Source organism: Zerene cesonia, chromosome 17, assembly GCF_012273895.1.
Source record: "Zerene cesonia ecotype Mississippi chromosome 17, Zerene_cesonia_1.1, whole genome shotgun sequence".
Classification (NCBI taxonomy): Eukaryota; Metazoa; Arthropoda; class Insecta; order Lepidoptera; family Pieridae; genus Zerene; species Zerene cesonia.
In genome coordinates, this window is record NC_052118.1 from 871,943 (window position 1) to 886,600 (window position 14,658).

At 33.6% G+C, this 14,658-nt stretch overlaps 1 protein-coding gene across 6 annotated transcripts in view; it reads left to right on the forward strand.

Annotated features, from left to right (window-relative positions):
• Nucleotides 1–14,658, forward strand: part of LOC119833510 (teneurin-m) — a 395,760-nt gene that overhangs the window by 229,827 nt on the left and 151,275 nt on the right. For 4 of the 6 annotated variants that reach the window (XM_038357532.1, XM_038357533.1, XM_038357537.1 and 1 more), the window contains exon 2: nucleotides 9,528–9,572. The exons of 1 other annotated variant lie outside the window; for it this stretch is intronic. In XM_038357532.1, coding sequence (XP_038213460.1) covers nucleotides 9,528–9,572 — 45 coding nt within the window. Of the gene's footprint in view, nucleotides 1–9,527; nucleotides 9,573–11,155; nucleotides 11,187–14,658 lie in introns of all 6 variants that reach the window. One more of the 6 variants, XM_038357535.1, reaches the window with a different exon arrangement.

Consider the following 14,658-nt stretch of genomic DNA (forward strand, 5'->3'; position numbering starts at 1 on the left):
CAATAGTTTATATTGAATAAATGTAACTTATTTTTAGTGGGTTTATTATGACTATACGATAGAGAAGCTCAAATATGCGAAACTAAATAAAAAGGAATTTTCATCAAAACTTTGTCAACACACCTTCCTCACCTTGTTATTTTTATCCACCCTTATACCAACCCCTGTATTTATTATTATTTGCATTCAAAATGTTATTTTAAAGCTATTATAACTGACAAATTTAAGCAACTTGGACCCTCGTATATTATTCTGTAGCAATCGCCTACGGCGTAGACCGTAGCGTCGTAGCATTCGCACACTAAATGCTACAACTTGAGGCCTGGAGCTATTGCGTAGGGGTGTTTTAGTTATAGATAATATTGAAAATCTCCTCTATTCCGTACCCTAACGTCGTTCAGTCTTTATTGACGAACATCGCACTTGAATTAAGTAAATAAGACGTAACATAAGTTTCCCTGACTTGAAAACGAGTTTAAGTGGGATTTTATTTCTAATACATCTTTTATACACATAATATGTATATACATTGACATGTGTGTAAAATTTTAACGAAACCACCAAACCAAACCTACCAACTGTGAAAAACAAGAAATATATTAACTTCTTAAAGGTAGGAATAGTAAGTAATACAATATATCGTACCGATCAATGAACTATTATAACGATTCTGCAATTCATTCTAACAAATCAAAACAAAAATCATCTCTAACTTCAAACGCTTACAAACGATTTATTTATCTCCGAAACTTAAATATTTCGTTATACATAGTCACAGCTAGAACTAAGCCTGAATAATCCGACGTTTTCAGTTCAGAAACTCAAATACGCGTTGATTTAATTATTGTTGATTACCAAAACTCGAAAAGATAAATTAATTAAATCGGCTCTGTATTCGGGAATCCCAACAAATTGAACGGTTGTCAATAAGGTGTTCAAACAAGCTGCGCAAACAGACAGACTGTAATCCTTCTGTACACGGTACTCGCATTAGTGCCTTTGTACCAACTCGTTCTCCTTGTCAGTCAAGGTTATCTAGGCTACCTAAAAGTCTAGAAAAAGATTAAAGAATTCTGAGCGAAATTTAATACAGTAAATGATACTTATAAATGAAAGAAAATCTCGAATGACATCAATATTAAAATTCAAAATGAGATGAGAGATTAGGCAATGTCTAGGAAAATTATCTCTCAAGAACAAATGAAAGCGTAATTCCAAGATTGATGAATAAAATGGGATGATATCAAGATAGTTTGTGGTTACCTATGTACCGCGTTCTATATATTTACCACGAACGTAGTCGACATTTTTTAAATATTCTGCCTTAGGTACTCTTACCATTAAGGGGTATGGAAAATAAATGAGGGCCGATTCTCAGACCTACCCAAAATGCATTCAAAATTTCATAGCAATCGGTCCAGCCGTTATGCACGAGAGTGTTAGACATTGTGACACGAGAATTTTATAAGTATAGGGATTTGTCTGTCTTTCCATTATATGGCAAATATTTTAGACACAACTTTAAATGAGAAATAATTACAATTTACTAGTACGCCGAGTCAGCTACTTATTAATATAATTACATTAAAAACAGTAGTACATGCCATCATCCCTAATTCAAATAAACACTGAACGAAGTGATACAATATACGAGGTCAAAGACTCTTATCACAGGGGGTTTTTCTTTGTGCGAATTGCAGTATCAGAATTACACGGCTGGCTTGGCAGAAATAACAAGCATGTGTGCCTAACCAAATTGGTGCATTCGTTTTATAGAACCTACTGATTTTAATCTAAATTGACATCAAAGATCTGAAAAGGTATATTGGAATCAGTAATTGGCATGTGTGAATTATTAAGCTCTTGCAAGTAATTAATAGACAAACAGTGTTCAATGAATTGGAAATAAAACTTAAAAAATACATTTTTTTTTAAATCGTACCAGCAGTTATGACATTAGCGTGTTCAAACAAACAAACTATTCGGTATCATAATGATATGATAACTAATGGTAGTACAGACAGATTTACCTACGACATTTTAGTACTTTACAGCCTGGGCTTAGAGACTAAAATAATGTAAAGTTTGTCCAAATTAAATAATCCGCTAACTGCACATCTATCGGTTTGAGAGCGCAAAAAGCCAATTCTTTTAAAATTGCAATCCAATCAGGCAATATTCTGCGGTACTAAATCAATGTAATTCAAAAACTATACGGAACTGGACCTGCACGTTACTGCCAACATAAACTGGGAACTGTAACTTTTATTCGACTATAAATCTACTCTTATTTTACCAGTTATTTCTGGATTTTTCTAGAAATTTCCCCCTTGATAGTAGCGGGTTGTTACGATCGCTATCGCTCGGTTTACTAAATTAAAAGTAGTAAATGTTTGAAAGATTTATGTATTCGTTCGTTCGTTGGTTACTTCTTGGATTTTAATAATGTTTGAGAATGACGGGGAGGCTCAGTGGATGCAAAATAGAGTTAAACTGGTTTTAAACCGAACGAGCGTGCAAGAAATCAATTGATTTTTCAATTTAATTGCACATTATTCACATAACCGCAGCTCGAAACGCTGCAGGAAAACATAGTGAGGAAACCAGCATGTCCAAGAATAAAAAGATCGACGGCATGTGACATCTGCCAACCCGCACTTGGCCAGCGTGGTGGATTATGGCCTGAACCCTCATAGGAGGCATGTGACCGTGTAGTGAGAACATATAAGGGCTGATGATGATGGTGATGAGTATTAATTTAAATGGTTATTCTGGTTATAACCAGATAATCTTCGATATATCGAAGCCCTTCATAAGGCACCTAGTAAATATAAATACATAGTAACATCGATGGAGTAGATATTAAAGACTCTTTTAGTTAATCATAAAAAACCAGCAGCGGAAATAATTGATTATATTGCTCATTTATGATGACAATATCTTCGTGTCTTTACAAATTAGTCTCTACGGAAGTATTCTTAAAACGTCCAAAAAATTCAAACTAGATGGCGCTATACGTGGCGTGGGTATTCAATAATTTCTTCTTTGCACCCAAGCATTAGTTATAAAGACAATTTGATGGTAAAAAATATACATTTCCTTTCCAAATTACTGTGGACATTTGATTTTCTCGGTTCCAATTACGCGGTTACGCACGATTGCTCACCCAAATGCTTAGTTTCTGTCAAAATATTTAGGCTACTTTCACAATGCTTTCTTCACGATTTATTTATTTTTGGTCGTATTGGACATGTATCGATGCTATTTGTAACCGCAGTTTATTATCAAAACTATTTATAGATATTTTAATAGAACGTATTTCATACTACAAACAGACAACAGTTTTTATTTTACCTATTTTTATGAAACAACTGTACTGAACAATGCACTTGAATGAGAGAGACAGTTTAGTAAGTAGTTAGTGGAACAAAAAAGAAAAATGGAGGTCTATAATTATTTTCAACAAAAAGCTAATCCGCTTTAAAATAGTCAGAACTACTGCTCCGCTCGGATATGAAGGTTTTTTATCTCATAAAAAGTATCCTATCACCCAAGTCCGTTCATAACCTGTCTGTATACCAAATTTCGTCAAAATCCGTTCAGTAGTTCTGCGTGATTGTCGGATAAACATCCAAACAAACAAGCTTTCACATTTATAATATTAGTTTGATTGATATCCGTGTCCATTTTTTTAAGTCTGTTGAAAAGAGCAAACTCAACAAATAACTGATAACTATATTCTCAAACTAATCGTCATGAGGCCGCTTGATTTAAAAGGCATTTTCTCTACCAAAAAATTCCATAAAATCTTAATCGCGTACAGTCAATGTGCAATGTGCATTAAACCCAATGCAGCAATGCGTCAGACGGTTTAAAGTATTCAAGTATTTATGCGAGATGAATTTTAACTCTCGATGAATATAAAATACTATATTTCTTGTGGTGATTTTTATAGAACTGTCGATGTAATGCATTGCAATGTCTTTTACTGGGATATAACACTCAGTTTAGAATTCGTAATTTTCATCTTGTCCAGAATTACAGTCAGCTATTTAACTAGCAATTACTGTATCGCAAAAACTATGTAGTTACTAGTTCCACATATAATACTAGCCGGAACCCGCGGAGTCACTCGTGGTACCTTGATACAGAGTAGTCTACATAGACTAAAACAGGCTAATCCAGACCATAATCTATCTCTGTACCAAATTTCATACAGATACGATAATCTGTTTTATAGAGTAACAAAATATCCATTCATCCATCCATACATACAAACTTGCGCATTTATAGTATTAGTATCATCTTCAGCCCATACACGTTCCCACTGCTGGGACACAAGCCTCCTATGAGGGTTCAGGCCATAATCCACCACGCTAGCCAAGTGCGGGTTGGCAGATGTCACATATCGTCGAACTTTTGATTCTTGGACATGCCGGTTTCCTCACGATGTTTTCCTTCACCGTTTTAAGCAGTGGTGATATTATCCACATGTGCAGATAAATTTAAAAATCAGTTTATTTCCTGCACGCTCGCCCGGTCTCGAACCCCGACTTATCGATTTTTGAAGTCCGAGGTTCTCACCACTGAGCCACCACTGCTTATTATTAGTATATCTACTTAGAAATGATAAATCTAGTCAAAACCTTCGTGTTTCAAAAGAAATAAAAACATTGCCAAATTATAACCTTGCCTTCATGACTCAGCATCTGAACTAAAGGTCATAGCTCTGCTTGTAGAATTATGGTAACATGCCCGTGTAGACAGCGAGGGCCTTAGTGAAAGATATTCAGAAGTCAGAGCCTTGGAGAAGCCTCATTTCGTGTAAATTTTCAGCCATTACGAGATCACTAGCGGAACCTATTGGCGGGTATTAGAAGAGGCTTTCCCTTTGATAGTTAATTAAACGTCAGATGGGAAATATTCGCGTCATTAGGAAAACTCGGATCGTGTCTCTCGCTAGCTGATTTTATGTTTTATGTCTGACTTTTTCGACGTTGCAACTGTGGCAATTTAAAAATAATATAATTTGCTTTTTAATGGTGTATTTAATGTAAAATTCTAATGCGTATCATTCTGTAAATGATAGAAATCTATATAAAAGATTTTTTTATTTATTTTTATTTTATTAATAATGTTTATTAAGAATAAAATAAAAATAAATTAGTAAAATGTATCTATTTAGTGTATAGATGTGTAATTATAGTGAAATCTTGTAACATTCAGCTACAGTTATAACAACTAACTATTTTGTTATAAAAGTAGTTTTTTAGCTCACTATAATTTTATTGTACGGACAGAAACAATCAATTGTTCAGCTTTGGAAGCTTCAGATATACATATATATATTGAAGGTAATTAATATCGTATTTTGAAAAACTTGTAAAGTCTATAATTGCCTAACTTTATTAAATATACAAATATATAATTCAATTATATGTTATAGAAAAGTGTAATAAACAATAGTTACAAACAATATTGCTAACTTTAATCAAAAATGTATGCGAAGAATGATCGCTGTAAGCTATTTATTCGTATGTCCTTCTTGATATTACAAACGCGAAATTTTGTAAATATATATTTGTTACTCTTTCACGTAAAAACTACTGAACGGATTTTTATGAAAGTTTACTACAAAGAATAAGACATAAGGCATATAAATACTTGCAATCGCCCGTGAATCGTCTGCGGGTGAAACTGCGCGGCATAGCCAGTCTTTAATAAGTCAATGTCTCAAGCGCCTTAAGGTTTATTTTGTATCTAGTTACCATGGTAACGAGTTATAATTAAACGTATATCGTCCATAGCTTTATAAACCCAATACTTGACTCAAGTGGGGATAATTTAGTATTTTTTAAATTACTTGGTACGTACGTACAAGCAGACGTGGTGGTTGATCTCGGTTTGATGATATTGTCATGTGTTATAACTGTTAGAAAATGATCTGGCAGAATAGTAAGGATTGATATGAAAATATTTCTTTAATTATTTGATAAATTCCTCGGTCATTGTTCTTAATAATATATACTACTATATTTATTATGACTAATTATATAATGCACAGATTATAAAGCCCAAAAGTATATTAAATTGTTGTTTATTTTTAACAATGCAGTTTTCCGGGGTATTACCCTGGAAGCGATCCAAATTTTAATGACTGTTTAAAATTATATTGTAAAGCAGCCCCGCCAATAAAGTATTATGTCATAAAATACCGCCAAATTTTTATGCGAAACGCATTTGTTAACCTGCTTAAATCGAATTTTACAGAGCTAGTTGTTCTGCTGTTCGCTCTGGCTTCGCCCGTGGTACATTTATAGCCTATGTTACTCAGTGAAGTAGCAGCTTTCTAATGGTGAAGTAATCTTTGAAATCGGTGCAGTGGTTTTTGCGTGAATACGTTACAAACATACAAAATAACGTTTCCTCATTATAATGTTATTGTAGATATTTATAGTGATGTATTGGTTATTTTTTATCGCCAACTTCAATTGCCTCAAATTATCGGGAGTGGGTTAGATGTGTTTTACTATTTGATAAGAACCATACGAGTATTTCTGATCAAAATGGGTTCGAACCTCGAACACGGGTGGTCACACTTTTTCATTTGTATTCTACTGCTAGCTTTACGCTCGCGGCTTTGCCCGAAGAGTCGGGAAAGATAGACCCGGGGTTTTCCTCGCATGTTTCCGTTCCCGTGGGATTTCCGGGATAAAATAGTTTTTATATCCTATGCCCTTCCCCCGGTTCTAAGCTACCTCTGCACAAATTTTGCCATAATGTAATCTAATCATTAAGTTACAATAAAAGTTTAACAATTAACCAGCTTATTATAAGCTGCCATTTTTAAAGGATTAGGCCCATATAAGCGGAAGCTGTATAAAAAATCGCAATAACCTAACAAAGAGTGGAGTGGATCATAATACATGTCTTATCTCGTGGGAGCACTTGTCTGAATGTACCCCTATGATTACATCCCTTTACCTTGGTAACACATGCATCGATTTTAACCCCTACTTTGTTTTTGAAATTTAATATAAAACTCTCGTCCGTGATATTTTTTTCGCTTTTATTTTTCGCGTTGGATTTAAATTATGATCTCAAATTTATATAATGCTAGCTGTAACCCGCGGCGTCAATCGCGTGGTACCCGGGTACCTATGTGCTAATCCAGACTACAATCTCTCTGTAACAGAAATTTCATACAGTTACGATAAGCTGTTTTGGCGTGAACGAGTAACATACATACATCAATCCATCTATACTTACTAACTTTTATTAGGTTCACTGTTTTAGAAAGAAAATACGTACGTAACTACAATAATAGATACCTAAACTACCTAGAATAACTCGCTCAATGTCAAGAGGTAAGATGATTCAAGCAGGTATGGCAGAACTGTCCCATTACGTCGTGGAACCAAGAGATAAAATAATAATTTTAATGAGTCGAGCTTGCTTCGGCACGAATTGGGCCAACTCGCGCCGGGGAATTACCACACCTCATCCTTTCCTTATCCCGTTCCACTTAAAAGCGGGTAGAGCATTTACAGAGCTGGTGATCGCGTACAATAAGACGAACCACCAGCTCAGTTACCCACTATGATATAAAAAAAAACATTTTTACTAGTAGTTACAGACTGACCTGTACGTGATTCGATCAAATATTACAATCACGAAGTATATTTTCCCAGCATTAATTTCCCAATTCCGTCATATTTCACGAGGTCTTAAAGTCCCTAGATAGATTATAAAGGTCAGTCGACCTAGAAGTTTTTCAAGTTATGCGAACGTGATGGCAACGGTCATTGGAGCAGGGTTTGGACAAGAAATTTGGCAGTTTTTCCCCGATGTTGTATTCTGAAATTTTCCTTAATTCCCAAAAAAATTTAAGAAGCTGAATACTGATTTGTTTTTACAGAAATAAAATAGAATTTCAGTTAGAAATTGTATATGAATTTAAAGGAATTTGGTTTTCCTCCAAAAAGAAGTTTCTTAACTTTGTATAAGAGGAAAACACGTTTCATATTTATGATATGTGCACTTTTTCAAGTAAATTTGCCTTATTTGGCTTTACGACGTTGAACTCAAGAATTAAAACCAGATTAAAATCCATAAATTAAATGTAGATAAAAATAAATGTATTATATTATTTTATCTGTATTGAAGATATACAATTCAGAACTGTCAAATCTTTTCATTGCGATACGTAAATGGGATCGTAATATAAATTCGGTCATAGTACAACAAAAAAGCTAAAACACGTATCCCGCTAAAACCGTCATTAGAATAGTTTAAAAACGCGACGTTTCGCACGCTCGCGGACGATCTGCGTGTTTCGAAACGCGGTCAAACAGTGAAAGCTCAAATTAAAAGGATTCTAACCGTATCGGCTTACATCATTACCGGGGAAAAGTTTTGTTTTAATAATGATGTGACGCCTTTGTTCGACACGGTTTTAAATAAATGACAAATATTTTTTTACTCGCAAAACATATTTGGATTAATTTTGTTTGTATTTAAATAAAACGATTTTATACTCTCTCTCACTGGCTAACTGGCATTGGCTATTATTGAAAAAGGGCTCTTACTGATTTTCGTTCTTTCTTTACGTGATTAGGTACAGATACCTATACAGACAAAATTTTTATTTACGCTTGTTTTGTGAACAGCCATCTTATGTATTTGTGTTAAAAAGGTCATTTATGTACCTTAATCTGTTTAATTAGATAATTTTAAAACTGACATACATATGTATAAAACATTTGATGTTCAAATGTCAACTTTAACCCAACAAATATAGAGGTTCATTTCAATTTAAAACAGTTCTTATGATGTACCAAAGACGTTTGAGTCATGATTCAAATCTAATACCGCGTGACGATGCTAAACATTGTTCGCGTATTTAAGCAGCCATTTAGAACTTTATTGCAATGCATTACAGTTTATTTTTATTTCAAATCTCGTAACATGTGGTGTCACTACATGTTCGGCAACGTCGCGTATGCAGTTGTGAATTAAGAATACAAACAATTTTGAGCTATATTCTTTGCTGCATAAGAGTATTATTTAAATCGTGCGTTAATTCATTCCTTTTGTACACCGACAGAAGTATTATGCAATTGCAAGATTTAAATATGTGCAATTGTGTGTTCTATTCGATTGTAATAAGGATGATTGTATATCAAAAAATGGTAATGTATGTTTGTAAAATGTAATGAAGTGTCGCACATGTGTCGCTGTCTCGTAATGGACGGATAAACAATAAATTGAACGCTTTATTGAAAAGTCACGATTGCTTCGTTATGAATGAAGCTTAGGTCTCAGTATTAATGTTTGAAAATAGCACTGGATTTTCTATAATAATAAACTCGTATGTTTGTCATGAGGTTAGGAAATAATTGATGTATTTGTATGTACATAAATAGTAAAATGCAGTAAGTTGTTTTTTTCAAAAGAGGAAAGTACTTAATCATAGGTATAACATTATTTATGTCTGTGGGTCCTTATATTTTTGTTTTTCTTTTCAGGTGAGTCGCAATTAAACGGAGATGACTGCGGTTACAGTTATATAAGTAAGTTGGACATAATTTTTCGTAAATTTTATTATATATTTCTCTTTAATTTTTGCAACTTTTCATACACGAAAGTAATTAAAACATACTTACGTAAATTAATAATTATTCTCATGATATAGGTATATGATATTATTTCTATTTAATTTCTAAATTAACACTAAAATATCGATAAATACTAACTCTACTCTCTTTGGATACTGCTTAATAAAACAACAATAGAACTGTCAATAAACACAAAACATAAAAAAAAAAACAAATGTTTAATTTAAAAGTTAAATTGAGCGAAAACAACGTTAAATAAGAATTCTATTAAGGCGAACTAACGTAGAAAATATTCAAAAGAAACCCTAGTTTGATTATGCTCCAAACACAGCGTGGTTCGTAACTTGATTAACAAAGTTTTCCTACCATTTGATAAACTATCGAGTGGAAAGTAGGTTCTATGAAAAATTCATCAGAGTTGTCGACAGCTGCTGAATAATTACCGTGATTGATTTTATAACTTAATTATTGTTGGCTTTGATTGAATTTTTATAGCCCTTACATTTATTGGGAATACATGTTTATCTTCAAATTTGTTAAGTACTTAAATATGCAATTATCAAATAATATTGACTAATTTATATGACATTCCGTTTATTTCATACATCAGCTTTAATCGTCTGTTTATTATATTGAAACTAAAAAAATTTATTATGTAGATAATTAAATAATTGTTTAACGTGATATTTCTTTGAATAAATACATTTCAAAATTCAAATTAAGAAGGTTTTAATCAAATATTGCAGGCGAACAGCTCTTTGCAGCAATTTCACAATTCTTTTTTTGAAAATGGCGCCAATAGTGACGCCGTTCGAAATTTGATCAATTTAATCTTGCCAATATAAGGGGGTTTATCTTTAAAGAAAACTGAGCCGTTACGAACACTGCGTTAACTCACACATTTACAATTCAGCCCGCGTCTAGCTGTCCGCATTGATGCCGTCTCGCTCGCACCCGTTGCAATTCCTATCTCGCTCGCGGTATTGCATACGATTGCAGCTGATTTTCAAAGATATTCACATTTGTTTCCTCCAGAATAGAATGGTGCTGATTTCGTATTCGACATATGGGTGGGGACATTGACACTTAAACCTTACTTCCTTAAAGCACTGCTCAGTTAAACAAATCAATAAAATCTACAAGGCGCTTGTTATTGGTATGAGAATTTTAATGTTAAAATTATATTGGTAATTATTACTATATGAAGAAATATTTTTATAGTTAAGTACGGTTAGCTACATACACTACGTGTACTAATTTTATAAAGAGGTAGGGTTTCTGAGTTTGTGACTTTGTGACTTTGTCAGGATTTACTGAATCGATTTTTTTATTATTAAAGGCTTAATTTAATTTTTATCCCGGGACAGCCGGAGCGGAGCCGGGACGAGCGGCTAGTTTTAGATAAGTCGTGATATATTAATATCATTTCTATTTTAGAGGAAAGCACTATCCAGTCATTATGTTACTTCGGCTTAAAAATTGTAAATATAAAAATTATATAAAAATTTGTCATTTATAAAAATTGTTTTTTATTACAGTTAATCGACGTTAGGCGATGATCGTACAAAGGTATTATTTTGTTGAATCACAAGTTTTAGCTTTTGTGACGTCCGCTTTCTTATTACCGCCCACGTGACGCGTATCCTGCACTATGCACGTAGATTAAATTAACAAATTATTTACTTGATTCTCAACTCAAACTCAAACTTAAAATCGAATTTCTGAATCATCATTAAATTTAAGAATTTGCCAATCATTTCCTACAAACAAGTGCGAAAAAATTCTAATTAAGAAATAAATTAAATTATAAATATGAATTTATTGAGCTCACAAATATTTGACCTTATTTTAAAATCATAGAGAATAATAAGGACAAGGTTAATTAAGGCGACACCGATATAAAACGTTCTATTTTTAATAAAAAAGCAAAAACGGTTTTCAACGTGGCACGTGGATCGTTCATCAAATTTATCACATCCGAAGTGACCCAAATGCATTTTCATGAATATTATTCAAATCAAATATATAAATCGTGTAAATGAGAAAAACTCGCGCGCAAAATGAAATATTACATCACATAATTATACGCGATCCCGAAGGAAACCTTTCATAACGCACCTTCCGAAAATATGTTCCTCATAACTCTAGAAAAATCCACGATAATTTAATGCGTGGGATGTTTAAAGTATTCAGTTTTTGGTCGGTTTCGGCCAGCATCCGCCATTAAGGTGCCCATCTCACGTGTCCCTATCGGACCTCTGAATAAATCAAGCTATTATTTTCCCGAATGTTCTATCTAATCTGGGATCAAATAAATATGATAGACGGGTTGGCTACACGTGCCAAGTTCTTGTTGTTATTGCGTACAATAATATTGTTATATCTACATACAAGCTGTAACGTAACTCGCGTGGTACCCGGGTAAATAGCAAATGTGATAATCTAGACCATAATCTATCTCTGTACCAAATTTCAAACAGATACATATTTAGAAATTAAAAACTTTTCAACGGATTTTAAACGCGATTTATTCATTATATTATTAACCCGACGTTTCGAACACTTTACAGCGAGCGTGGTCACGGGGAGACTCACGCTCGCTGTAAAGTGTTCGAAACGTCGGGTTAATAATATAATGAATAAATCGCGTTTAAATTCCGTTGAAAAGTTTTTAATTTCTAAATGTATAATACTCGCGTGAAACCAAACACAAGAAAATACTAGATACATATTTTTCACATAAAACAGTGACAAACATCGTTTCCATCCAGACTTAAAAATTTCGCAAAATATAAGTAAGATTGTAAACTATTAGGTATATGAAGAACTAGCTGTGCCCCGCGGTTTCACCCGCGTAAGTCCGTATCCCGTAGGAATATCGGGATAAAAAGTTGCCTATATGTTATTCCAGTTGTCCACCTGTCTACGTACCAATTCATTGCAATCGGTTCAGTAGTTTTTGCGTGAAAGAGCAACAAACACACACATCCTTACAAACTTTCATTCAACAACAAGCATTCATAAAATTAGTAGGATAAAATGTCTTATGTTATAAACCAAAAACGAATAAATTTTAATGAAACTTGTATATAACAATCATCATCATCATCATCATCATCAGCCCATTAATGTTCCCACTGCAGGGGCACAGGCCTCCTACAAGGGTTCATTCAATCTAGTACACTGGACATCGCGGGCTGGCAGATATCACATGTCGTCGAGCTTTTTGATTCTTTGATACGCTGGTTTCCCCACGATGTTCTCTTGTCTAATTTCATAGAAATGTATGAGAAATATATATTATGTAATGCTCCTAAACTACACAATTTTTATACTACTTCAAGATCTCAATTAGGCACTTTATAGATCGAGTAATCTTTACATTTAGCTGGATAATTAAAAACTTTTTTCAAATCGATTAAACGAAATGAGGGGTAAATGAATTGAAGTCTCATTGTATCGTCATGTCTAGACTGGAGTTGATTTGAGATAATTCTCGCTCGGCTACCTCGTACAAGTGGTTAGTTTTAATCGAGATTCTGTTTATCAAAGCACTTAAATAGTGTGTACCGACCGTGTTTCTTCACGATCTGATTACGGTATACTTCTGAGCTTCTGTATTGAAGAGAACACGTATAAGGCTGTGGCACAATGATGCAGGTCTCTGGCGTCTATAGGTCTAGAGATCGCGACTAGAGTGTACTAAAATGTAATATATAAATGTGTGTAATATGTAAATTATTTTCATTATTTTTAAATAATGCACTTTTTCTTCAATCGTGAGGAAATCGGCATATCCAAGAATAAAAAAGATGACATCATATTGTTAAACCCTGTTTTTTACGTCCTAACACTGGTGGCATTCGAGTTGCCTATGATAGATTGAAAAATGCTTTGAAAAATATAAGGCTGCGTTTTATTGAAAAAATGAAAAAAATATATGAAATTTTATATGAGAATATTACGGCGTATATCTCATATACCTACTTACCTGTCTTTTCAAAAACATCCAAAATATAATTGATTGTAGTTATCAAGAGGTGTCGATTTATTGTATTTTATGTATTTTCTAACTTATTTCTATAATGTGCTTTATCAAATGTTTCTTAAAGGAGAATATTGGCTATGTAATCGAAAGTAGTAGGAGTAGTCGAAATCGATTTTATCGCGTTGCATGGCATGCGGTCGGCCGTCTGACTGCGGTTTCAAGCAAATTGCAACCTTATTTGGTGACCAAATATAAATTGCAGCTTCTTGCTTCTAAATAGTACGTAAAGACGCTTATTGAGTGACAGATTCCGGTTATAAAGAAGTAATATACTTATTTCATTTTAATTACTTTTAGGAACATATTATTATTACAATGTTTGGCATCAGTAATTTCCAAAAAACCAGCATTACTAAAAACGAGGTTGTATTTAATTTAGACTTAAATTTACAATCAACGCATACGAAATAACGTCCAGCTTCTCCCAAACATCCAGAATGACCCAGGTAAGGTGGCCTAAAATTAAATTACGTACAAAAAATGCAAATCTGCCATAAATTGTCAACAACGCCGGCAATAGTTGGTCTCCCCAAACGATTTATAGTGCAACTTTTAGATGGAAAAACTTTGTAATCTTGTCTTTGAGCTCCGGCTCCCTGGGGCACAATACTTCTAATGCTTAAAACAAATTCTCTTGACCTTACTTATATCAAGATGTAAAGGAAGAGTGAAATGTAGCGAGTTACGTAACATTCTAACACTGCGAGTTAGCTGGGATGAAAGGATAAATGCTCTATGCCTTGGTTTTGTGCGTTTACACTGTAGTGGAATTTGCTTAGCTGTCGTATAAGTATTTAGACATAAAATTGTCTCGATTTATTTGTCGATATGTTGGAAATCTTAGTACTATTATAAACGCGAAGGTTTGTAAGAATGTATGGATGTTTTTTACTCTTTCACGTAAAAACCTCGGCTGGGATCTGTATGAAAGTACAGAGATAGATTATAGTCTGGATTAACACTACATTTTAGCGCGAGTGAAGCCGCAGGTTC